The 26559-nt window shown below is 39.5% G+C and overlaps 1 protein-coding gene across 3 annotated transcripts in view; it reads left to right on the top strand.

Annotated features, from left to right (window-relative positions):
• The window catches only part of LOC104919830 (MAM domain-containing glycosylphosphatidylinositol anchor protein 2), a 242050-nt gene that overhangs the window by 106422 nt on the left and 109069 nt on the right, over positions 1–26559 (top strand). For all 3 annotated transcript variants that reach the window (XM_019279067.2, XM_010731923.3, XM_019279065.2), the window contains one exon: positions 24075–24214. In XM_019279067.2, coding sequence (XP_019134612.1) covers positions 24075–24214 — 140 coding nt within the window. The remainder of the gene's footprint in view (positions 1–24074; positions 24215–26559) is intronic.

Genomic DNA, 26559 nt, shown 5'->3' on the forward strand with positions numbered 1-26559 from the left:
TCGTGGCAGTCCTGTCTCTGCCTGCTTCTCGCTAATCTAAAAATGTACAAAGACGTGGGTAGTCAGTGGACCTGACAAGGGCTGAATGACATCTGTTTGCTCAAGCAAGCCACCTGCACAATTCCCAAATGAAGTCAGTTAAAGCAGCCACAACGTTAATTATGCATAACTTTAAGCCTTAATAAAATTTGAACGGGTAAGTTATATAAAAAAATCACCCTCAGTACAGTTATTTTTTGTACCAGGCTGTAAACATGTTTGTTTATGCTGTGAAGTTGGACATTTTAAAATAGGGCGCCTATGGAGACCATTCTAGCCGTTTTTGGGACTCCCACATTGGAGCCATGGAGGTTGCCGCTTGCTATTGATGTACATTAGAAAGTTGGTTATCTAGCCTTTTGCTAACATTAGCTAATTTAAGATGTGACAATATAGCACACATGCCAGTTATGTTTTAACCATGTTCAAAATGTGCTTGTCTTTTCATCATAATCGAGCAGTACGGGAAGTTGACTCCCTCCTTTCATATACCTGCCCTGTCCCTGTGTGTGAGAGGATATCTGGGCAAGAATTGATGGCTCTCAAGAGGCCCCAAAGGCAGCAAGTTGTCTGTGTGGCAATTACTTTGTTGTAATTTGATTAATTCAAAATTAGTTCAGAAGCAAAATTAAAGAGCTAAATGGGCATGGGAGCTTATTGAATGCCTTTGGGCCCTGTAGCAGGTTGATCAGGCGCCGCTTTTAAGTGCAGCAATCACCGTTTAAATTTGTACCAGATTTCAAACTTGGAGAGCTGATGAAGAATAAATTCAAATCACATCAACTATCCCGATCTGATCAAACCAACATGGCACGGTGTCAGTGCAGCCTTGTTTTGTCCAATTAATTTTAAAAAGCACAAAGTGAAGTTACACGCTAGCAGATGGTATGCAAATCCTATTATCATATTGCTGTTTAATTAATATTCTAGTGTTAGCAGCTACAGTGTTAGCTGTAGGTCAATTAAACTGCAGGTCAATCCTGTTGATTGTAAAGATAGTTTCCCCTCGATTCTGTGTCAGACTGCTCTTTAATCAAGAAATCTATCAGCCTGCTTATTAATTATAGCTTAATCTACTGTGGGAAGCTTCGCCCATGGTGTGACATCATAGCCTGTTGCAGTGAAATAATTTCCGTTGTCTGATGCACTGATGCTTTACCTCGGAGGTGAAACAATCTGCATGATGTGAGATCAGTAACTCCCTGTGAATAAACCTGCCAGTCTCTCAGGGAACTGGCTATTGGGCCTCTGCATCTTGCTCTCTCCCAGTCTCTCACGTACTTTAGTCGCTGCTTTGATTTGTCTGTTTCAGTGTGTTGCCTTCCCATGATTACTGTCCCAGTCACTCCCCCTTACTCCCCAGTCTCATTGTTGCCCTCTCTATTTGTCTCGTCTTATCTCCCGCATCCTTTTTCTCCCTTAAGCGCTTCCTTCTCTTTCTCATTCTCCACGCCTTCTCTCCCGCTTTTTTTCCTCCTCCTCTTGCCCCGTCCTCATCAGACACACACAAACACAAGAGAAGTGATGCACAAACACCATCCCTCACATCTCCAATGAGTACCTTGTTATCATCTTGTCCCCACAGTGGCTTTCTGTCTGGCTCCGTCTCAGCTTGGATTCCGTCACTAATGGGACCGCATCATTTTCGACAGCTGCAATTCCTCAGCGCTGACGAACGGAGATGTGGTGCAGCTCTGCGAACACAGCTCAGAGGGATTGTAGACTAATTCCTCAGTCTGATTTACACATTTACAAAGGCCCTTTTAAAACATAAATTCCCTTCGACACAAGCAGACTGCTTGTACATAAATGGCTTGTAAAGAAGACATAGGTTTATATAACTAATTTACTGATATTTTTCTGGTCAGAATCTTCTCTCATCACCTTTTTATTTATTTATTTAAAATGCTGCCCACCTTTATCTCAGGTATCTCAGGCACCAGCGCATGAAATATTTATGAGATCTGAGAATGCATTGACAACAGACCGTAACTTGTCAGTGCGCTATTCTAGGTTCAGACAATCTTAGAAGTTCATCTGTGGCTCCTGGAGCTCCTCAGATCTGCAGAAGAGAAGCTAAGCGAAACGTCATGAAAGCTTCAACGATAGTGCGTGTTAGAGTTTGCCTGCCTTCGATCTGTTCTAATCGTTTCCTCTGGGTCCTGCAGGGCAACAACAAAGAACTTTGAGAATGTGTATGCCAATCTGTTGTTTCTTTTGATTGCATCCTTAACTAAATTTACTTGTTTTTTTGCGAGCGCCGCTTTCATCTTTCTCAAAAAGGGCCACTTAACAGCCGACTTGCTTGTGACCCAGGACACGCTTTGAAAGTTGAAGCACACCACAGATTGCAAAATCAATTTATCTCTGTAAGCAACTGTTTTTCTTGTTTGTTTGTTGTTGTTTTTTTATTCCTTTTAGTTATTTGGCTTTTTAATTAAAATCTGGAGGAAGCTACCATATGTTATTTATTCAGCTGAACACACATTCTGTCTTAAACATCACTCTTATGCCCATGTATACATTTAAACAGTTACAGCATGGTGTTATCATTTTTTCATACGCGTGAAGAAATGCCTTTCTAATCCGTTTTTAATGCACGAGAGTGTGACTTCAGTGGGTCATATGAAGTGAAAACCTTTTTAAATACTTTTTTTTTTCTTTTTCAGAAAACGTTTCTTTGCTGAGCTTAGAGTTTTATGCACTTTGAAATTGAGTTTTTTTTTTTGTGTCTGGGTGTTCAGGAATGTTAAACCCATTTTGATGGGACATCCTGAGCCTTGTCAAAAAAAATGTCACAGAAATGTCTAAAGATGGTGTATGCTTGGGATTTGGTGAGTTAACACTGTGGGCTATAACTTGAGCCCTTATTTTTAGTATATATTTGATTACATTTTGGCGAATTGGCCCCATTAAATTAGCTACTGGCAGTTCGTGTTCACAATGCACTCATGGATGTACAGACGTATCATTGGAATCTTTTGATACTGAATAAAATTTAAAAACATAATTTTCAGTTCTGGTGGTGCAGGTAGCATCTTATTTTTTATGATTCTCAAGTGGATTTATGGAGATTTATTCATGATGGACCTTGGAGATAATGAAGTGTTCACATTTTTCTAAGTGAAAGAGAGTCTTTTTTGATGAATCCTGGGCAAAGGGCTCATATAACCTCATATGAGCATATTTTATCCAGATAGAAGTCTTCATGACGAAGAGGAGGAATGTACTAACTTGGTTAGAAGGTAAAAGGACTTTTTTTTTGTCCTGTTTTAAAGGGATTTTTCCAGGAAGGTTGCTGACAGAAATCTCTGAGAGAGCCTCCAAGGTTTGGACTGGCTAAGATGATAGCACGGAGAGAACATTTTAATTTCCTATTGGTGGGTATTAGGCAGCTCACGCAGCAAAGTGAGGAACGCTGTGTGTTGAGGCTTATCGTGTTTGAAGAGAGGCAGGTACACTGATCTGTGTTAATAACGCTGTGGTCAGAGCTGGCCAGCCAGCCAGCGGTTACGGCCTGCCAGCATATTACCAGTGACATCACAAATCGGACTGTATTTGGCTCAGCTCATCCTGTTCTCATTAGAACGGACATCGGACATCCTTCAGGAGACCCCGATGGTCATATACGCACTGCCCTTTAAAATACGGTCAAAGAGCAGCGGTAAGAGACAAATGCTTTAAAGCTGTTATCAAATAACAGTCGGTATTAAATAGTAATATACCACAAATCAGGCTTCCTTTTCAAATGTTTCTTTCAGAAGTAAAGGAGGCACACTTGTGAACAATCAAAGGAAAGATTAAATATTCCATTGGATGATTTTCAGTTTACGTCAGCCTCAAAGTTCAGACAGATGACTCTCACTGGACCCCATTTCATTGAATGTTCAGTGATTTGTATAAGCCACAGTGTCTTCCAGTGGTGGCCTGTTTGCATTTCAGCCATGGGATCTCAGACTCACATTGCTAATCTTATTTTAATCAAGACTTGCAGAAATACTTTAATTTATAGCGGGGCCAGAAAGTCTCTCTGAGCTTCTTGGAGCATGAACAGAGCCTGAAGCATTAAATATTTCAATAAACAAGTAGATTTTAAATATTTCATGTGGAGAACGATTGATATGAACTGAAACTACTTTATGAAACATTAAAGGGCCTGTGTCCATCGGAACTATACAGAATCACTGGCTTTCAGAGCACTGCATGTGCCATGGCCTCTTTAGCTACATTTAAGACAGAACACTGGAGAACTACATGCAACGCTGTCATGATTGTTAGTGCACTCATACATCATGAGAGGAGGGGAATTTGCTTAATAGGAATCTGTTCTTTCTTCCGGGCATTCGCCTCCCTTATCTCACCCTGACACTCCCCCGTCACTCCTTTCTCACCCAACACTGCTCGCTCTCGCTCTCACTGGGGTGAAAACAGAAGAATAACACTGCGTAGGATATGAAAGGGAGGAGAGAAAATATAACACACTCACATCCAAGAGTGTAGGATGTGGCCAAGTGAAAAACTACTGTCTCTGCAGGGTTTAGGAGTAGTAGAAGAAGAGTTTATCTCCTGTTGTACGACATCGATGCCCTCCTGCAGAGACCTGCAAAGTTTGGCTCACTGAATATACTGCAGTACTGATTCACTCTGATAACACACTGTACTCTTCACTAGTGTACAAATCCTAAACTTAATTACTATGAGCCAGAATGGAAATTGACTCAATTAGAAAGATATTGCAAGGTATTTTCCCTTCAGTCTTTTTTTGTATCTAATTAAATTCATTTCTTTGTCTCTTTGGCCAACTTTTCCCAACTTTGTTTTCATTACTGAAGTAATATGGAATACAAATATAGTGAAGGGAAATAAAAAACGTGTATGGATTGTTTTGTCAGATGGTCAGAATATATAGGCTCTTTGTTGATGTCATCAATCCTGCTTCTGCAGAAACAAAGAAATAAAATCAAGTGCAGCCATAGGACCTTTTTTCACTGGAGGATGTATATACTGCAAAGTGTAACTCCAGACTAAGTGAATTAGTACTCTACTTATTTAGTTTTGCACCTCCACAAAGTTGGGCGGGGCTTGTGGGAGATGGGTTTAAACAAGAATGGTAAAAACTGAACCAGCAGAACCCATGATATATTAACTTGTAGCCCCTGTTGTACCATGTCAAAACATATCGCACCGATCCTCTATCAGAGGTAATTCCAGCGTTTGTAACGCCTGTTGATCTTGAGAGGTCGGACAGACAGGATCAGGGAACAGAGTTATGGTTTCCGAAGGTAGTTCTACAGATTTGGAGAAACATTTGAATTCAGAAATTCATTTTTAGAAAAATCATTAATTTAACAGATTAACAAATGTGTCAGTCTGAATCAATTAGTCATAAACGACACTGACACAGATTCTTACGTTTATGGATGTTGTCCCAGTGGGTTCTGACATACTGGTCACGGTCACTCTGGTTGTGTTCGTGGTAGAAACCCATGAAGTGGAGCAGCTGGCGCTGGATGATACCTTGAATTACACAGCCATACCTCTGCAGTGAAACCACCTGCTTGGCTTAAATTAATTTATTTTACATTATTAGCGAACCTGTGTGTATCTGTTTAAATAATTAGCTTTCTGATGTTTTTTTTTTTTTTGGTTTTGGGTTTTTTTGGTGGTGTTGTGAGCTTAGCTGGGAGCTGATGCAACATTGGAACAATGGGCAAAATCAGCTATTGTGAAGCTAAACTTGCAGTTCGCCGTTCTTTTGTTTTCCCTTCTTGCTTGTAAAGCTCTTTCTGTGGGCTGATGGTCAACTCTTTGTCTGATTGTTTGCTGTTTCAAGGTAGAGAGATCACAGAGAGGACCTAGAAATGTCCCTGACCAAGAGGAAGAGGGCTGTGCTAAGGGAAAAAAAACCCAAAAAACACTCCCTGCTGTAGTTAAAAACAAGATGCATGTTTCCACTTTAACCTATGTGCATGGATGAATTATGAGACCATGGGCACCAGGGCACAGGCATGAAAAAAGCCTCCAAGGCCTCCTCTATAAGAGTGAGACCCCCAGACTAACATTTCCAAATGATTATAAATGACACTGCTGCATCATTGGAGTAATTTGGTGTTGTCTCTGTGTTTATTTATCAGTCGTTAGTGGTTTTGCAAATATTTGTGGTCATTTGGCATCTCGTCTGGGTCTTTTTGTGTCTCTTTGTACTGAAACTCCTCTGCACAGATTTACTAAATACTAAATCACACAAAATATCAAAAATATAATAATAATCTGCCAAAGAGAGATGAGATGCACAGCTGTTCTGCTGTCAAACTAATTAAAGTAGCTTCATTAATGTGCTCAAATGAAGAGAAAAATCATCAAAAACAATTCTGGTTTCAGTGCCTGGTAGGCCTGTTCAGTAATCCAAGTGCATCTCATGGGTGTGTCAGAAACTTTGTGTTGAAAAAGTAGTTTTTCCACCAGAGGACATGTTAACTTCTAACATTTAGTGGCGTAAACTGGAACAAGTGCATCCTGATCCACCTGGTGCATAAGCTCAAGTGAAATAAAACAATAGTTAAATTTTTAAGTTGTTCCAAATTAATCTATGAACCACATTGTGCCTAATGTATACATTTAGTGTAGATCATAGTATATTTTTACAGTTCACTTTTCAGATGAATTATCTTAACTGGCCCACTACTTTTATGTTTGCTACTTAAACCTCAGTAATTCACATGCAGGAGTGCTTTAGTTATAAACTGACCCAAATCTTGGTTCAATGACCTCTGAGTTGCACATGGGATGAAGTGAATGCAGGTGTTGGATTCAAAAGTCCTTCAAGGCGATTAAATCGCATTCCTCTCAGTCTCGTCTGCAATCGTGGATAAATTCACTTCATCAGTAACATCCTGGATGTCAAGGAGACATGTGTAATATACAGAATCCAGTTCCAACCTACCATGTTTTCTTGCTTATAAGGAAAGGGACACAAATATGCTTTGTTAAGGCACTTCATAGCATTCCTGGTTCTGTGAATCAACTCCTCTCCTTCCAGCAGAAACTCATCAGATCCTTTAAGAAGAAAAGGAAAATATGCATTTTAATCTAACTGTAAGAACACGAGTGCTGTCAGTGCAAGAAATCACTTTCTTGTGTGCTCCACTATATGTGGTTTCTTTTATCGAATATAGAAATGCATTAATAATGTGAGAAACTAATGTTCCCTTACTCCTCTTGTAATATCATGATTGAATACTCATCATTGTTCATCCTCAGTATAGTCGTGGTTATGTCCTCCATGCCAGATTTATCCTCTACGATCTCTAATCAATGAAAGCAAAGCAAGCAGACGTCATACCACTCTGTTTTCACACTGACACACACTGTTATATCTGATAGATGTTGCCTGTTAGACACAGCTGCAGATAGATTTGCAATGATCTTGACAAAGATGGACAGTGATAGTGTTATTTATTTCATACAGTGCATGCATACATTGTCTTGGTTAGCGGTACAGAAGCCCAGGAGCAGCAGCAGAAAAAGAAAAACCATTGTTCTTAGGTCCATTTTTGTCTGAAGGTGCTGATGCTTAAACTTTGCTCATCTCAGGGGACTGATGCTGAAGTCCAGTCAAGACTGAGTTTATATGCAGGCTGTCAGGGGTGTGTCTGTGTATAGAGATTAGCAGTAGGTGTTCAATGGGCTCTGTTTTAGACACACAGCTGATGGGAGTGCCCTGGCCCACACTGCCACTCTGTCACCACGCAGGGATAATCTTATTCTGTGGGGATAACAGTGACCACGGGCTGCTGGTGGCTCACTTAGCATCATATTTCAGATGGCCTTTTTAACCAGCAGGAGGTCTGCTAATAAGATCTGGGTCTGTCCTAAAGTCTTATCCTAAAAATAACGGATACACCATTTGAAACAAACAATGCCCGTTAAATGTTCCTATCCAGGATTTGCAGGAATTGAGGTGAAGTGGTGATGTAGCTTTTAAACCTAGTTTCTTTAAAAAATAAATAAATAAATAAAGTATTATATCAGTACTGAAAAGAGATGAAACAATGAATCTGTTAGTTGAATGACTATTTTGATAATGAATTCATCATTTCATTTTTTACAATAAAAATTCCAGATATTTTCTGGTTCCAGCTTCTCAAATGTGAGTATTTGCTGCTTGGATATATTTGTGTTTTTGATCAATAGTTGAATAAAAAAAAAGAAATCTGAGGACATCAACTTGGGTAAAACTGTGGTTATATGGCTATGAGATGAGTCAAGAAAATAATCGTAAAATAATTGATAGTTGCAGCCCTATTTAAAATGAACCTTAAGAAGAAGATATACTTTATTAATCCTGCAATGGGGACAAATACACTCTATTTTTATATGTTACATGCATTTTAACCCAGACACACACATGCAGTACAAGGGCTCATAGACATGCAGTTGGAGAGAGATGGTGGAGCGATAGGCGGCCCCCCTGAGAGGCGGCCAGCGAGCAGTTTTGGGGGGATCCGGTGCCTTGCTCAGGGGCACCTCGGCAGTGCCCAGGAGGTGAACTGGCACCCCTCCAGCTACCAGTCCACCTTCCATATTTTTGGTCCATGCGGGACTTGAGCCAGCCACCCTCCGGTTCCCAAGCCAAGTCCCAATGGACTGCGCTACTGCCCTCCCCTTAAGAGATTTGCTTTATGTTTTCAGAAAAACAACAATTACATGAAACACATGCCTAACACATCAAACTATGCACTGAGAACTGTGTAATGAGTGGCTGTAGAGGGAGAAAAAACAACAACAAACAAGTAAATTCTAAACTGATTAACATCTTGGAGTTTTTTTTTTTATATATATATTTTTATTACATTTTCTCAAAACGCAAGCACACACAGAACTGCTCAGACACGGCAGAAAAGGAAAGAACAGCAGAATGTGAGCATGTGGGTATAGTAAATAGAAAATAATGATGATGATGAAAATAAAAAAATAAATGACGGTGGGCACATTTTCCACCCAGCCTCTTCCCTTTAAATCTCCTGCAGCAAGACAAGGCAGCATCCAGATGAGGATCAATACAGAGCATACAAACATAGCAAGGCTATAAGGCGCTTGTTAGATGGTGAGCACTTGAAACAAAGTCACAAAGACAGGCTAGGCCGATCTGGGAAATCCACGAAGCAAGGAGGATGACAGTGTGGGCCCAATATGCTGCAAGTAAGGCTCCCAGACCTTATAGAAAGCATCTATTCTGGAGCGAAGCATGCACGTGATATATTCACTACTATCAGGGCATCTCTTAACAAAAACCTCATTTCCCATTAATCTAAACAGCCACGGTGGCCTTTTTATGACCATTGACATTCTACAAAGAGCTTTTTAGTTTACACTGCGTGTGACCTGCAGTGTTGTTGTGCAAACCCTATTTAAAATGTGTTGTTTCAAATAATAATAATGGCTCAATTAGTGACTGGCTGTAAAGTCCTGGACTCATTATTGAAGCTGTGTTACTGCTGCTGCATTAGTGTCAATCTCTGCTGGAGAGCTTTGGCCACCAGACTGTGATGAACGAAAAACAACAACAACAAAAAAAGAAAGACTTTTAAAGACTCAAAATCCAGAAATCGAGTTGTTTAGAGAAATGAGTCTTTAGGTTTACTGGATTCCTCACTAATAAATCATCATCTTCCAGTGGATTGTTTACAAGAGAAGAGGGATGCTGTCTGGCTTCATAGCACCATAAACAGTTTTAGGATCTGATTTTGCATGTCAAGGCCGGCAGCTTGGAATGGAGATTCCATCACAGCAACCTTTATATGATGTGGTCCTGGCGCTGTACATCACAATAATGTGGCATTTATTATCGGAGAACAAAAATTGCACTCTGTGTGTGTGCGTGCGTGTTAGTGTCTGAAATAGAGATGGACTACAGGTGCTGTGTGTGTGTGTGAACTCCTTTTACTGCAGTCCCCATAAAACTCTATAGATTTTCACAGTTTACAATGTTTGCACCAAGCGTTTTGCACATGAATGCCTATATGTGCCTCTGTGTGTATGTAGGTGTGTGTGTCTGTGTCTGCCCCTGTCCAACTCGGGTGATCCGCGTGGGTGCACAGGTAATCCAATTTGTGTTTTAGAGGCACAGCACAGCACGAGTAATGCTCAATGATGTATGACCCATCCGTTCGGTTGAGCTTTATTCCTAATGCCTCTCCAACTGCAGGAGAAGTAGATCTTATTCAATTGGGTGTCAGTCTAGTGCTACCCACACAAAAAAATGATTTTTTTATTTTTCTCCAAACACCTGCACTTTGTTAAACTGGGGAGAGGCTTCAGAAAACCATCACTTGTCAGAGTAAACGTGTCACAGACAGTCTGCAGGGTCGTTTGTCCTCTACTTTTTGGTGAGTTCAGTGGACTTAAACCTCAACTACAATCATGCACACGTTTACAAATCAGGAAAGAAAAGCATAGATTTCTCTTTATGTATTTTAACCACAACAGACATTGTAAGAGAAGTCTGTTTTATACACAGTGCTGCAAACATTCATCTTAGTTCTGGATTTTTTAAAAATGAAGAAAACTCCTGCCACCCACTTATTTCGTAGGTGATCAGCCAAAAATATACTGCCTCACCATGCTGCCATTGAAGCTTTATATGATGGGAATGACCTCTCTGTTCCCTCTTTGCCTTATAGACTCAGCGTTTCAATTATGGCTTAGAAATGGGCTGTGGTGTGTAAAGAACCTCTTTAAGGATGGCACTTTTATTTCATTTGAATAGCTGAGAACAGACTTCAGCATTCCCCAGTCCATTTCTTTAGGTACTTTCAGGTCCAAAGCTTAGTTTAAACACATTTCTCTCCATTCCTCGACCCACCACAGGATATCTGGATAGATGAGTCAGTCATATTTATAACTTTAATTCATAGGCAGCAAAGCTATTGATCCTAACCCTTTGACTTCTGTCTTTGGTGTAGCACTATACAAGACACAGTTATCAGCATATCAGGTAGAGGCTATGCTGGGAAACTTCTCAAAAGTTCTTTAAGGTCTGGAAACCTTTTGTACTTTATTGTGAACACGAATTCCCCTCTGCTAGTGTAGTATAGTCAGGAGCCCTAACCCCCTTTTCCTTTTTTTCTTTCTCATCCTTTTTTGATTTATTTGATTCATTTCTACCTCATTATATTTGATGGGAATGACAGGGTTGGAGGGTTGAAGTTAAAGAACTAGGTCTGCTGTAAATTCTCACATAGAAGTCAATTGAATAGAGTTGAAACAATTAGTTGATGTAGTGATGAGTCAACAGAATATCAGGCAGCAATGTTTTTGATAATCGATTAGGCTTAAAGGTACCAACCGAATAAATACTCTGCCTCGTCTCACACTCTCCTTCCAAATTCATATCTAGATCAGTTGTAGTTTGTCTATTCTGAGCTACTGCACAAAAATGGAAGACTCCATGGAAGAGGACCCGCTCATACTGTAGATATAAAGGGCTCATTTAAGGACGACAAAAACACAACGTGTCATATATTCAGGTAATTATACACTAATAAAAACATACTATTGAATATTGTATTCAATTCCTGCAAAGAAATACTCAAAGAAATCTTACACACTGGACCTTTAAGCTTTCCAGTAATTTTCATTATTTGGTAATGTGTACATCACATTGGCAAATTGTCATTATTTTGATAAATCTACAAAAATAATCCGTATTGGCAAATATATTTCTCATTTTTATTGTGACTTTATTAGGAGTTGGATTTGTGTGGTGGTAGGAAGTAGGAAGTGAGCAGGTGTGAAATTTTGGCAGATTGTTCCTGAAACACCAAACAACAGTGATGGCTTAACCTATTAGCCCTCCACTGCACTAGAGCACATCTCTGTCTTTTTCTCTGACACTACGTGGGCAGCCAAGGACAACAGTCAATGAGCAATATCAATTTACGTAATGGACTATTAAACAATGTGCTTAACATTTCAAATCACTGCACTGGTGTTCAGTGGGAGTGTGCCAGGAAGTCCGCTGCCATGATAACCACCCTGTGAAATGAAACACATTAGCCTGCTCTGCTGCCTCTTACTCACACCAGCTCCTTCTCCCTCCTACAGTTGGTCATCCTACCCCGACACAGATGCCCTACTTGCTCTCGCTTCACTCGCCTTTTTCTCGGCATCTGACTGCGTGTCAAAATAACAATTAACTGTTTTGCACGCTGGATTCATTTCCAGCGTCCCCTGTGATCCAACACATTATGTGTTTTTACAAGCAAGTCTTCAAATAAGCGAGATATTTCTCCTGTTGTTTCTCAACTAGCTCGCTAATTTCTAATCCATTTGTATGTTTGCGAGTAGCAAGTTGCTTTTTTATAGCATTAGTCACTCACAGCAGTGGATTTATTTTGTTTTTGAAGACTAAAAGTGGCTCTCTGTCTGCCTCCCTCTGTCTGTTTGTTCTCAGTGCCGGCGTCAATCTGAGAACATAAACATCTTGCTCATACTAATTGTCTTTCAGACAAACAGGAACAAATATATTCAATATGAACACCATCTTAATTGGTATGAATTACTAGACTTGTAAGAGCCACGCAGATAGTAAATTAAATCAGGTGTATTATTGTAGTAATTCAATTGATTAAGCCACAATCCAGTTGCCGAGTCCATTCAGGGAATAATTTTATTTGATGGATTTGGTGTCAAGAGCTTTATGAAGTGGCTTTAAAAATTATACTATAAAAGGTCTTTGAGCTGAGAGACACAGCAGTGAGGGTGAAAAGAAGATATAGATAACAAGAAAACTTCTTAACTTTAAAACTTTAAAAGTTTCATCAGTCAGGGTCCGGTTGAAAGGATTCAGTTGAAGAGATGAGGTAAAATAATTATTTCTAACTCTGATTGTCTTTTTTAACAACTTATTCAGATATTGGCATGTTTATGAGATGTTATTGGGATTTCCAGAGAACAAACAGATCATACTTTAGCATTCCATGTAGTCATTTTATTGGTTGCCACTAACCCAATATATGCCTTGCTCAAGGGTACCTTGAAAATTATGTTAAAGGAGGAAAAAAGTGTGACTCATCCATTTCGCCCACCCACGTTTCCCCAGTCCGTCTAGAGCTGATGATGTTAGAGGAGTGGTTGCCCATTTCCCCTCCTTCAGGCTACAACCACTGATATAAACCTGTCCTGTCTGCATTTCAGTGAAGATATGATTCTTTTATTCTGTAAAACACTTAAATAATCTTAAGTTTTAAAAATATATTCCTCTCCTTGGCCTCACAGCGCTGCTGGTGTTGCCTTAGACCTTAGACTGTTACTAGTGAAAATACTGCTGTGTGTCTGCACCAAGCTATGTTTCGAGTAAATTCTCTGTTAACATGACAACACCATATCTAAGTCCTCTGTTTCTAGGTGCAAACCTGTAAGGCTGTTTCGGGTTACCTGTGGTCATATGACATGTTTTGCTGTTTCTATGGCTCACAGCAACTCTTTACATTAGTCACATCATGGGTGGTGCAAATGCAGCTTGCAAATGCAGCTTAAGGTGATCACTGTTAGCGCACATCTGATTGTATCAAATCTCACAGGTGCTATCCGTCTAGACAGGTTCATGAGGATGCTTTTAACCACCTTCTGGTTTATTTTTTGAACTATCTGGCACTTTATTTTTTGAGCAAAGTGCTAGATGTGCTGGCAAAACATGGGCACAGTATGAAAGGCTTGAATAAAAAAAATCAGGAGGTCATTTCTTTTAATGTCATTTACCACCTTAAACTTGCATGCCTTAATGGAATCCTGGAATCATAATGTCCTCAGTTATTGCTTAAATGGTTTTAGTAGTTTTGACCTATTGTGCTTTTTCAACATTTTAATTTTCATTTGAATGTTCAAATGACTGTATGTGACCAAATATGCAATAACAAAACACCATGTGGACTCACTTTTCATTTTAAAATCTTTGTTGGGAGAATAATCTCACACTGTATTTTTCATTTTGGGTAATATATATAGCATTTCTCTGTCTTCTCTCTCTTAATGTTCCTCTCCACTGCCTCTTTTGCTTTCTTCTTTAAGTTCCTCAGTAAGTCTATATGTGCTAACTTGCTCAAGTTTTTCACCCAAATGTAGAAAATCCCCTAATGAGGCTTTAGGCGCTGCTATTTTTCATCTTCATCATTTCACTGAGCTGCATTTAACATCACATTGAATAAGCACCCTTCAGTTAACAAGACTCGGTGGAAAAATTCAAATTCATTAAATCTCGAAAACCCTCAGACCCAAATTAATTTGCACAAGACTGTAACAGTTTGTGTTTTGTGATATTACAGTACGTGCCTCGTCAATTGGATTTGATCTTTGGTGAAGTGCTGCAGCGTGGCTAACTTGAACTAAGTAGGAATTTCTCAGGTCTGTGCCACTGACACTATGAGACCTGTAGCTCTCATTTCCAAGATCATAGCTCAGTGAGAGATCTCTAAAACCCATTTCCTGCCTGGCTTGGAATAATGAGGTGTTAGAGCCTGCTGGCAGGGCTTAGCCAAGCACCTCCCCATTGGAAAAGTTATGGATGGTATACAGTCACACACACTCAAAGACATGGACATATGCCCCCTGGAGGTGTTATGGATAGCTGCATATTGCAAAGCCAGCCAGCAGGCAGCACTGTCAGCCAACCTGCGCTGTGGGCACTGATAGGACAATCAGTTCACTCTGGAGTCAACGCAGCCAATCATCAGACAGTTTCTTGGCGGGAAACACCCAATCTTCCGAGGGGTGCCAGATACTCTATCCTCAGTGAGCTGTTGCTGGCTCGCTACTAGCCAACCATAAAGAAAGCTAGTGCCTTGCGTCAGCCAATCGTGTGAGTGTTGGCCAGAGTTAGGCCTATCGACAGAGAACTGCTGCATGGTTACAGCCAATCTGGGCTTTATCCTTCCCTACAGATGTCCGATTAGTGTTGTTTAGGGAAATCAAACTGCCACAACAGGACAACTATGCCAATGTGGCACCGTGAGTGGAGCGACTGGTAGAATGGGATAGGAAAAACCCACAAAGGCTTACTTCAACTGTGACACTGTGATACACTGCCTGTCATCATGTGGTACTTCAATGACTTTTTGACTGTGTCGCACTGTTGGTAGGCAAAGTATAGTTCCACACCTCAGCTTGATAATCTGTCTTAAAAAATACATCATGATATCAGGCACTGCTTTACACAGAGGTATTGTCTTTAACGAGATTCTAAATTTACCAGCATGTACTCGTAAAGTACGCCTATAGGTTTATTCCTCATAAACCTGCACTGACTTACACGAGCCAAGGACCTGTTCAATGTTCTCTGGTCATGTTCAGTTTAATGGGCCTATAACACATGCCTGCGCCTGAAGTTGACATAGGCATTAGATCAGATGATAGCACAGAGGCTTTAGTACCACTAAAGCTTCCTGTTTCCACTGTAAATATGGTAGCTAATGTGTTCGCATAAGCATTTGTTGTGCCTGATTTTGCATATTACATGTTACTCTGCTAATTCATCCAACCACTGTTCAGCATTATAGCAAGAAGTGCTAACAACACCTGAATTATCTCTGGCCATTGCAGAAGAAGACAAACAAGACTTTATTTCCTGTAGGTCAGTGTAGCTGCACAGATTTTTTCTTGCAGAATGTTTGATTACACAGTATTATATTTAATATAATTCAACACAGCTCTTAAAATAAGATGCCAATTTAGTCCTTGGAAAATAATGAGAATGTTTAATATTATTGTAAGAATTTCTAATTATCACTATGCTTATTATTTCGGGAAACAGCGAAGATTAAGGCTACTACAGACTTTTTTCACAGTAGGCATTTTGACATGTTGTAGCAGAAAAAGCACAGGTTTAATTAAGACGCATAAGTGGGCTAATTCCAGACCCTAATACTGTGCATGCTGGCTCACTTGGAACAGAACTCTTATTAATGTTATTAATTACATCTGTGCTTTTCCTGCTAAGATAAGACTGAATTTCAGCTGTGAAAAAGATCTAAAATTGTATCTCAGATATAAAAGGTCAAAAGTTCCATTTGTTTTCTGTCAGTGTCTTTAAACTGTATATAATAATAATAATATTCTATAAAACTATGATTATTTCTTGTTAATAAGGATATAAAAAAGTTGTAGAAAATCCCAGTAATCTCTCAAGCATCTTAGTGTACATGATGAAGATGGATTATAGAGAGGTGGAGAACAGGTGGCTTCAGGTTTACCATCAACAACAGGCAACTAGGCAACTAACAATTATTTTCTTTGTTTTTCTGCAGATATTTTTCTCTATTGATAAATTATTTAGTTTTTAAAATGTTGGAAAAAAGATTCTACATCTTTAAATTGCCAACAGATCAAACAATTTACGATCAAGAAAACCAGGAAACATTCATATTTTTTTGTTTTGTTTTTGTTTTTGGGATCATTGTTAAACAACCACCACTAGCTGACATAAATCGCATTCAAGCTTTACTTACGTTACATTTAGTCACGTTTGCAGACCTCCAGTCACACGAAACACACGTTTCCTCTCAAAATTTTAGCAAGGGACTAATGGTGATATGACGCCACTGACATCATAAAGTTATATATATATATATATATTATATCTATAGAGAGAGAGAGAGAGAGAGGAGAGAGAGAGAGAGAGGAGAGAGAGACAGAGAGACAGGAGAGAGAGATAGATAGATAGATAGATATAGATAAGATAGATAGATAGTAGTGATAGATAGATGTTTGTAATGTATATACGTGGTGTTGATCTGAAGGAACCCATAAACAGTAGAATCCAAGATGGTGGATTTAATGGAGTTATATTATTGACTAATGGTGTTATGACGCCACTGACCTCATCAGTTTATCTTATCTCTATATATATATATAGAGAGAGAGAGATAGAGAGATAGATAGATAGATAGATAGATAGATAGATAGATAGATAGATAGATAGATAGATAGATAGATAGATAGATAGATAGATAGATAGATGTTTGTAAATGTATATACGTGGTGTTGAATCTGAAGGAACCCATAAACAGTAGAATCCAAGATGGTGGATTTAATGGAGTTATATATATGCATGTACTGAAGTAGAATAAACCTCAAGTGTTAGATTAAGTAACTTCTGCCTGTTTGGTTTAGTTGTGCTGATGATTCTACTGTGTATAGGCAGCAGGCGTAGCAATGGGCTCTCCCTGCGTGGCTACAGTAACAACTGCTGTATGCTTCAGCACCATGGACAGAGACAGCACCATCACAGCTTTGCTTCAAGCCAAACACCAAAATGCAGCACACAGCGTTTCCCCTCATATCCTGTTCTGTTAACTTCACACAAGTATTCACTTTTAAATGACACACACACTTTTAAATTATACATCAATGAAACCGGCCTCCTCTTTGTGTCGTTTCCTCAATATGTTTTGCATGCCATAAAAGCTTGCATGAACATAATGGATGCAGCTGTATGCAGTCAAGCTCCATAACCCCCGCTGTGCTGCGCCGAAATATGGGAGCAAAGATGAATCTGTCCTCTAAATCTCCCCACCTTCACCCTCTGCAGTCATCTCTCTCTACTCTCCTTCCATCTCAGCAGGGCTTCGGAAGGTTCACACTGGCCTAATTTTAGAATAACAAGGGGTGTGTGTGTGTGTGTTTGTCGACGTGTGTGCACATGGGTATGTGTTTGTGTGATTGTGTGCATGTTTGTTTTCTATAAATAGCACTTCATCTGGGCAAGGTTTAATTCGCGCTCTTATGGCGTTTCCATGTCCGTCGACTGACCGGACAAACGAACCCCTCTTCTGTGCTAATGAGCTTTCTCATCTCAAGTACCTAATTTATGACCGTAAGCTGACCACCTGACATGTCTCTATTAAACTTAATAATGACTGTCTGTCTCTTTCTGCTGAGGTGTGTTTTCTGTCATGCTGTCTCTGCACCATATGAATGTCTGTGTTTTTCAGTCCAGGGTACACACCGCGTGATAAATGATCTGTGCTGATAGCGCGAAGCCGGATCTATACAGAGTCTCATTTACAATAACAGTGTAGGCCGAGGAGTGCATGCGAGTGCATTACAGTGTGTAATCAATACGCTCTGACAACCCCTGATGTAATAATATGCATGTGCTGCTGGCAAATCATTTCAAGGCCTTACACACATGGATAACCTCACGGATGAGTTGCTTCTCAATTATACAGGAGGGAGGCCAGGGTTTATTGTAAGCTTACACTTTTTTAGGTGCAAGGCATGTGGAAAGCCTAGAAAATAATAGAATTTGTTGTGGGGCACTGTGTTTATCTCTTCTCAGAGTTTAAATCCATTAAATTCACATCCATATAACCAATGCCAGTGTTTTGCACCACCTGAGGAGACAGCCAATACTGCTTTTAATCATAACTCATAATCTGCTCGGCTGTGGTATATAAGGGGGGAGATAATGTAACAGCAATCTAAGTCTATAATACTGTAGGGCCACTATAGATTTATTATTTCGATAACCATAACCTTATAGTAGATTTTGGTTAGGTTATACATTGTGTTATTCTCAGTTGTTAAAGCTGCACTTATCAATATTTTGGCTTTATGACTCGCAGCTTTACTGCTCACTGCTTTGGTTCAGTCCCTCTGCTCTTATCAGCCTTGTTTCCAGCAGTGGCAGGCAGCTAATTTAATTGAAAAAGCTCTAATAAACACACTGTACACTGTCTTCCAAGCACCAAACAGTAGACAGGCAAAGTTAATGACTAGCTGGTGAACACAGGGCAAAGCATTTAGCTTCTAACAAAGCTATATTGAACAAAGATAAATCCCTCAGGAGTAAGTGGAGACCAAGACAGAGCTTTAAGGAGAGTTGATGTCACATTTTCCCAACAACTTTTTAACATGATAATATATCAGAGTTGTGTTCTAAACCTATTCCGCTGCCCCCAGGTAGCCAAAACAATCAGTAATGGCTGATTTCAAGATGATTTGAACATTATGTGCCTCTTACATTGTACTGTATTACTTTGTAAGAGGAACATAATGGTCCTCTTACAAAAGTGCCTTTGCTCATTTTATACCAGACCAAGTAATGCTGCTACAGTGTTACTTGGTCTGGTATGACAAGTAGCTTATGGTGGCTAATGTCAGCACTTAAGATAGATATTGCTGTATTCAGTCCATTTACTTTTTTCCTCATGGCTCCTCTGTATTTGCACTGATGTTGTCACTGTGTGTCACCGTCTTACAAAGAAAAATAGTATAATTCTTACATACAGAAAGAATTACAGAAAGAGACAACCTGGGACAGAAGTCTGTTTTTTAAAGCAATTAAACTCAATTTCGCATATGTTTAAAGTGGTATTAATTAAAAAAACAAAAAAAACAACTCATTATTCATTAATTATTATTATTCATTAGTGTTGGCCTTGTTTAAATAGCTTAATAATAACAGCTCAATAAAAACAGTTTTGTTATTACTAAGCTTTTTTGTAAAGTTGGTATTGTGCAGTTTTATCATACAGCTGAAATTGACTTTCCCCCCAATAGTCCCTTCATAACCAACTAGAGTTTTATTTTCAGCATTCCTAGCACATAATTCATAATGAATTTGGTGTGATAACAAAAACTATTATATTTTAAATTGTTACCGTATGTATATTGCATATGTGTGTTTTTTTTCTTCTTCTGTTTCTCACTATCTGGCTCTTCCATTCTGAGAAGGTGATTGGGAGCCAGGTGATTGTTCCTGAGGGGTTGCTCTGAGGACATTAAGCCCACACCGACAACGAGCCCCAGCTGTTGGAGTTTTTTCACATCCATTTGTTTGTCAAATTTAGAGTCTCCACCATTGCCAGTAACCCCCTCTGCCACTCAGCCACTCCAGAACTGTGGTGACAAGACTGCTTTTAGCCAAATCCAATTTAATCTCCATTGGCGGTAGTGGATAAACTGTCTCCATCTCCCCCAACTGAGGCCAAGGAAGGCTAGGCACTCCACTGGGAACCACTCATTTAACACAACAATGACATAATGCACAATTAAACACAACTTGACACACACACACACACACACATGCATGTGTCTAACATGTTGTATGTGCAGAGGCAGTCCCCTCTTCTACCATTTCTCTCTCTCTGTTGTGTGTTTCTGCATAGAGGCAAATTATGTCACTGTCACTTTTTTTCTACCTTTAAACCTATAGCTATCAGGTAGCTGTATATGTGAGTTTGAGCATGAGCGTGTGCCTACAGATGGTTGGTAAGTGGGGGTAGTGACACTGCAGAGATGCACATTTATGCAAACTTAACCCACAGGTTCACATGGCAACATTTTCAACAACTCTGTTGAATTATAAGTGCTTGTAGAGCAAATAAACAAGTGATTTCACAGTGATTCTGCATTAGTTTGACTGCAAAGATCCACTCAATATTTGGCATTGATTTTTTTCCATGCACAGTTTTGCACTTCTCATATCAGTGCGAGTGGCAGATGTGCTTCTTATGCCAATGCCAATTCCCCAACTGGCAGGGACAAAAAAAAAAAAAAAAACAAGATCAGAAAATTGTATCTAATTAACATCCAAATGTGCCACCAGCAGAATAGTTTTTTTCAGCTCATTGCTCCCAAATGACCTCTGCTGCTCAATATGACACATGACCACTCATTTAACATCTTGTACTTGTGCTGTGTAGGGAAAAGGGCGGGTGGAAAAAGTGCTTTAGAGAAGGTGATTATTGATTTATTGGCCTTAAGCATGTAAAGATTTTTAAAGCGTGTTGAAGGAGTCCTCTGATAATACAAACAGATGACTTCGGGGCCTGCTGGTGGTTGATTTCCTGTGCATCCTGTGAAATATATGACTACGAATGGTGCTATGGAGCAACGTTTTGTTGATCATGTACGAATGAATGTAAATATAGCCGTTGTTTGTTTTGCAAAAAAAAAACCTGTGGCATCTTTAGATATGAAAGGTCCATTGTAACAACAAAACAAAAACACACTGGACCTTTAAGTATCATTCTAACCTTGTTCCAGTATATGAGACGAGACAGAATCTTACAGTGAATAGTGAATGAACTCGTATGGCACGTAGTTGTGTCTAACCTGCTGTGATGTATTCAAAGCTTTTTCTACCACCCATATTCCCACTACCAGGACATCTTTTATCTCAAACCTGTCAGCACATTGACATCTCACTTTACGCAACCCCAAGTCTCAGTGCATTAATGTCTCATTCTCCATTCTCAGATGTCTTTTTCTGAATATAGTTCTTACTGACAGTAGACTATGAAGAGGCTTTCATGAAAACTAAACAAATAGGGAATTATGTAGTAATGACAGAGATTTTAGTTCATGCTTTGGGCTAAGTGATCTGAGAAAGCAGGCCTTATCTATACAAGGATATGTGCGACTGCGAGAACATTATGGGGCTCATTATGTACAGTTAAGAGAGGGTTATTTGCTTTTGTTGCTGTAAGCTTTGTGTTGTCTGCACAAAGAACAATTGTCGGTTCATGCCTGTGTGTGTATGTGTGGAGCCGCTGCAGTAGCTGCTATAGCAGTTGAAGATCATTAATTACGGGTGTTTCCCTACTTTCCTCCAGGACTGATAGTATGCTGCAGAGATACTGGCTCATTGGAGTAAATGGCATTAGTACTTTGTTCGGCTAGTGCCCTGGGGTCTTGTTTCTAAGCCTTTTTTTGTTTCAAGTGGCAGCCTTGCATGAAGCTCCCTTACACTGAGCCTATTTCTCAAGCCCTTATCCCCCCCTATGGAATACACCACCAGTGTATTCATCTCCAAATGGAGAGAGGAAGACAATGAGGGGTAAGAGTGAAAATAGTCCAACGAGGCTTTTATGAGCAGCCGGTTATCATCAGCGTTCGTCAATCTGCGTAGCAAATCGACAGGCAGGACCAGCACGCCGAGGCTTTAAGCCAACAAGGTGAATGAGACAAACAGCATGGTTGGTAACAGGGAGGGACAAGTGGTTAGTGCGTGGCTAAGAGTACACTCTGGTTGAGACTCCCATTGCAGCGCTGGGTAGGAGTGTCACCACACTCATTAGCATGGCATGCCTGGATAGAGGTACAAGTATGCTGCCGGGGCTAAGTCTGCCGAGAGAGGCCCACACAGGAAGCTGCTCCTCCAACATGAAAGGAACACTACAGTCTGAAACTCCTTGTGATTTCTGCTTGATTTATTTATTTAATAATTTTTTTTTCCCACCAATGTGTACTCCTCCTCCTAATCATATCCCGTATCCGCTCTTTAAATCATCTCATCCCCAAACCTCTTTATTAATCATGGAGTAAATGCTTAGCAGATGCTAGTATTGTCAGGGGTCGGTTACATGCAACTGCACATTCACAGCTCAGTAGAAGTGAGCATCTTTGGGGCGGTTTACCTAAGATGACTCATTGCACCCTTCCATTTAACACTTGTGTCCCACATGTATGTTGGGTTGTGGATGAATTGAAATATCCTTACTGTCTCATAAGGGTCAGGTCTAATGATGAAGAGAGGATGGAGTGATTACAGCAGTGGGTAGTGAAACTGTACTGTAGTGTGACTGTGCTGCTGGATAAGTTTAATTTGCTCATATCACAGTTTCTGCCATTTTTATATACCTAATTGCATTACATTACAGTATGTGCTAAAATGACTTCTGTGCTATAATGAGGTTTCCACCGATTTAAATATGGACACCCACTCTCCATATGGTCTAATGACAGTTGAGAATATCTTTGGTTAAAATTGTATCAGTTGTGAAATTGTATCAGTCATTCAAGATGTTCACTTTAATAGTTATTTTTAAGTCTTTGAGTTTTTCAAAATATTGCTGACTCATTTTAGATCATTTTCCTTCTCTTTCAAAGTGTACTGTATATGAATGTATATAGTTTTATCATGAGACCCCTCTAGCATGTAATTACAGTGCAATGTAATGTGTGTTATTAAATGAATTCTAACAGAAAAGAAGTGAACAGGATAAATATAGAGTGAGAGAAATGACTTGATTGGCGGCTCACCATCACTTGTTTACAGTTGGTCCTCTACTTGACACTGCATTTGAATTACTGCTGCTCACACTGGCTAATTGAGTTAGGATGCAAATTGAGTGTCACTTTGAATCACAGTGGAGTTATACTGATTTGCTTCTGCCATAACTACCAAATCTATTTTCTCAAAACAGTTGTTGTTTTTTTCAAGATACTGGGGTGTGACTGGGGTGAAGGGGCATCATAAATGGTACTCAAATATTGACTCAAAATGACAGATAAATAAAAAAAAACGACACAATATGTGCGCTATTAACACCTTTCATGACAAGAATAGAAAAGTAGTATCATGCTACCTAAATCTAAGTTTGGATGAACTTTAGACAAAATCTGTAGTTTTTGATTGCATAAATTATTTCAAATTGCTGTATATTTACATGAGTGAATGTCACAATGTATTCACACATGATTATGATTGGAAATATAGGCCTGTTTAACAGGTTTACAAACATTACAGCTTAACATCATCATAAATCGATAACTTACATTCATTGTCAGTGTGTTTAAAAACCCATCAATTCATTTTTTCTTTGTAAAATTGTGCATTTTGCCTTCAAGAGTCACTCAAAATGCTAGGGCAAGTGATGTGATATACTGACATTACTTTGTAATGCAAACTAGTAGCATGATTATAATATTTTTTTATGTTACCAGCTTATGTGCATGCATATATTTGGATGTATACAATGTTACTCGGGTACATATTTAAAAAAAGAAAAAGAAACGTAAAACACTTGAAATAATCTGTTTTCATTACCAAGTCTCAATTTTTTTTCCCATTTCTTCTTTTTTTTCCTACCTCTGGTCTGTTGTGTCAAGTACAAACGTGACCACAATGCGTGTTTTCAGTGAGACAGCCTCTTAATCAATACACCATCTGTTGTGCTAAATCTACTCATTCCTTCAGAAATGACCAGAATGCTAACGCACTTTGTGCTTTATTTTTTTCTCCCCCTCTGCAGCCCCTCCAACTGTCCGCATTATACACTCAGGGCATGCCTGCAATGTTGAGGAGGAGAGGCACACGGAGAGAGTCTACACCATCAGAGAGGGAGAGACCCTGGAGCTCACCTGTTTGGTGACGGGGCATCCTCGACCACAGGTAAGGAACTATGCACCTTTTCGTCTGTCTTTAACTGACAGTGTGGATAAAAATAGCTGTCTCTGATCCTCACTTTCCTATAGCAGCCTTTTCGTTTATTTCTGCATTAGCATCATTAAGTGGCACACCACGTACCTCTGCACTAAACCAGCTTAAAAGTTTAATCCTTTAATTATTGATGGTTTCGGTTGCATTGTGCACCTGCATGTTGATAATGAAAGCTTTCCTGAGGCTAATGAGAAGGCAGAAACAAAACAGTCGAAAGATCGGCCAAAGCAGAACTGTAACAAGCGAGAAGCGGGCCAACGTGAGAAGACGCTGGGTCATGCAAATCCACTCGAGTCCTCTGCAACTGAAAAATAGATTTTTGCCATATAACTCTTTTATTTACTGTTGTGATCTGAGCTAATTAAAGAAAACAGCCTTTTAATTTGGTCATGTCGCCTTCTATTTAGTGCTTTCTTAATAAATAAATTAAAAAATGTTGATAAAAGACAAAACAGAAACAAGATCCCATCTTACTCACTTAGACGAAATACCAACTAAGCTTATTTGTGTAGGTATAAATGTCAGCTCTGCCACAAACTACCTCACCATCACATTTTGTTCTCATATTAATCTGGACAGGATTTGCACACACTAACCTTTTCAGCATTTATCGAATGTTGTTTCCAATTTGCTTGATAACACTTATTGCACAAAATTCGGCACTATCTCTGGACAGGACTGAGCTCATTTACATTAATTAATATAATTCCTCTTTTGATCAATAGACAGGGGCCATTAGTTTGTACACTTCCCCTCTGGATGCCAAAGCAAAAGAGCATATTGATTTTTATATTTCAATGAAAAGGTGAGGCCTCTTAAATTAGCGAGAGGTTCAGACACGCCGTTCATCTCCTTCTGTCGTCGGGGGGGGACATCTTCACACTCATCATCTCTGTCTTTCCTCTTAATTAGAATTTCTAAAAAAAAACAGAGTAGAGTGAAGGGGAAGGGAAGGGAGGGGGAAGAGGAGAGTGGGAGATCAAAAGCCCTGCACGGCTGTGGCAGGAGTTGCTGCGGATCTCCTTTGAAACAGAGTCATTATGAGACTCACGCAGATCCCCTGGCACAGCGGGTCTCGGCTGTGTCTCTCCGGACTTTGGGATGTGTCAGCTTTGGCCCCCTCTGGTAGTGGCATGCGACCCGGGGGCAGTGCACATTCATTCTGAGTGGCTTCGGAAGTCGAGTAGGTTATCTGGGGTGGCAGCAGACCTTAGGCCGGTTTTGTGATGTTGGTGGAAAAACACAAGGGTATGCGACCTCATCAGAAACAGACTCTCAAAGTTAATACAGCAACAGCAGCTCATCTTTTCATTAGAATTAAATATTAATCCTCAGAACATGTTCAGTCTTTTTTTTCCAGGTCTTAAATTGAGTTGAGTTTCTTCATCTTTCAAGAGCATAAGTGTGAAAAAGTAATCAGTAGTTTGCAAAAGTTCTAGTGCACTTTCAGTGCGTGCTGTTATTATTGGCATATGTTCAGTTTAACCATTGACGGGTACATTTTCTGTTGCGTGTATGTGAAAATGGTATAATGGTATGTGTAAAACAGAAACACTGTTGAGTTATATTGTACAGTACAAATTATTTTTTTTATTTTTATTTTATTTAAAAAGAAATTGTTTAGTTTTTATTGTTTTCTGATGATCTATTTTAAAACTTCTATGTGTCCTCTGCTGATTTGGACCACACAACAAAAATTTGCTGCAGCCGATATAGAGCGTCCTTACCTCAAACATGAATCTAAACGTCATGAATGTCACAGTGTAAACCAGAGCCACCTCACCTGCATGTGTACTCCTGATACACTTCTCCTGATGAAGTTATGTATGTTTAAAAACTCCTCAACTCAACTCCTGAACCAGACTGTTAGGTAGTAAACTAAACTTGATTAGTAAATTGCTGAGCTCTTACTGACACTTCCTTTCTTTATGTGCCTTATGTGCTCCATCCTTTCCATGTTAAAATGTCATGTTTGAGCAATCAAAACAAATTAACTCGCTACCACCTCACACCTACGGTAAATTTGCAGGATAAATCCAATACCCCTGATGTGACACACCAAAATATTTGCTATAAAGAGAGGTTGCGAGTCATGTGGTGTACGGGTTGGAAGAACTGTTGCCTTCTGCGCCTTCAGGACTCCAGTATCATCAGTGTCATTACCATAAGATAAGGTGGTATCTGTTATGTTATTCAGCTTTTTCAGACATTTTAATGTTCAGGCCTTCTAACACAGTATTTATGGTTTCTAAACAGTCTGTACATTCATGTAGATGCAAACAAACTGAGATTTTTTT

Source organism: Larimichthys crocea, chromosome XI (genome assembly GCF_000972845.2).
Source record: "Larimichthys crocea isolate SSNF chromosome XI, L_crocea_2.0, whole genome shotgun sequence".
NCBI lineage: Eukaryota > Metazoa > Chordata > Actinopteri > Sciaenidae > Larimichthys > Larimichthys crocea.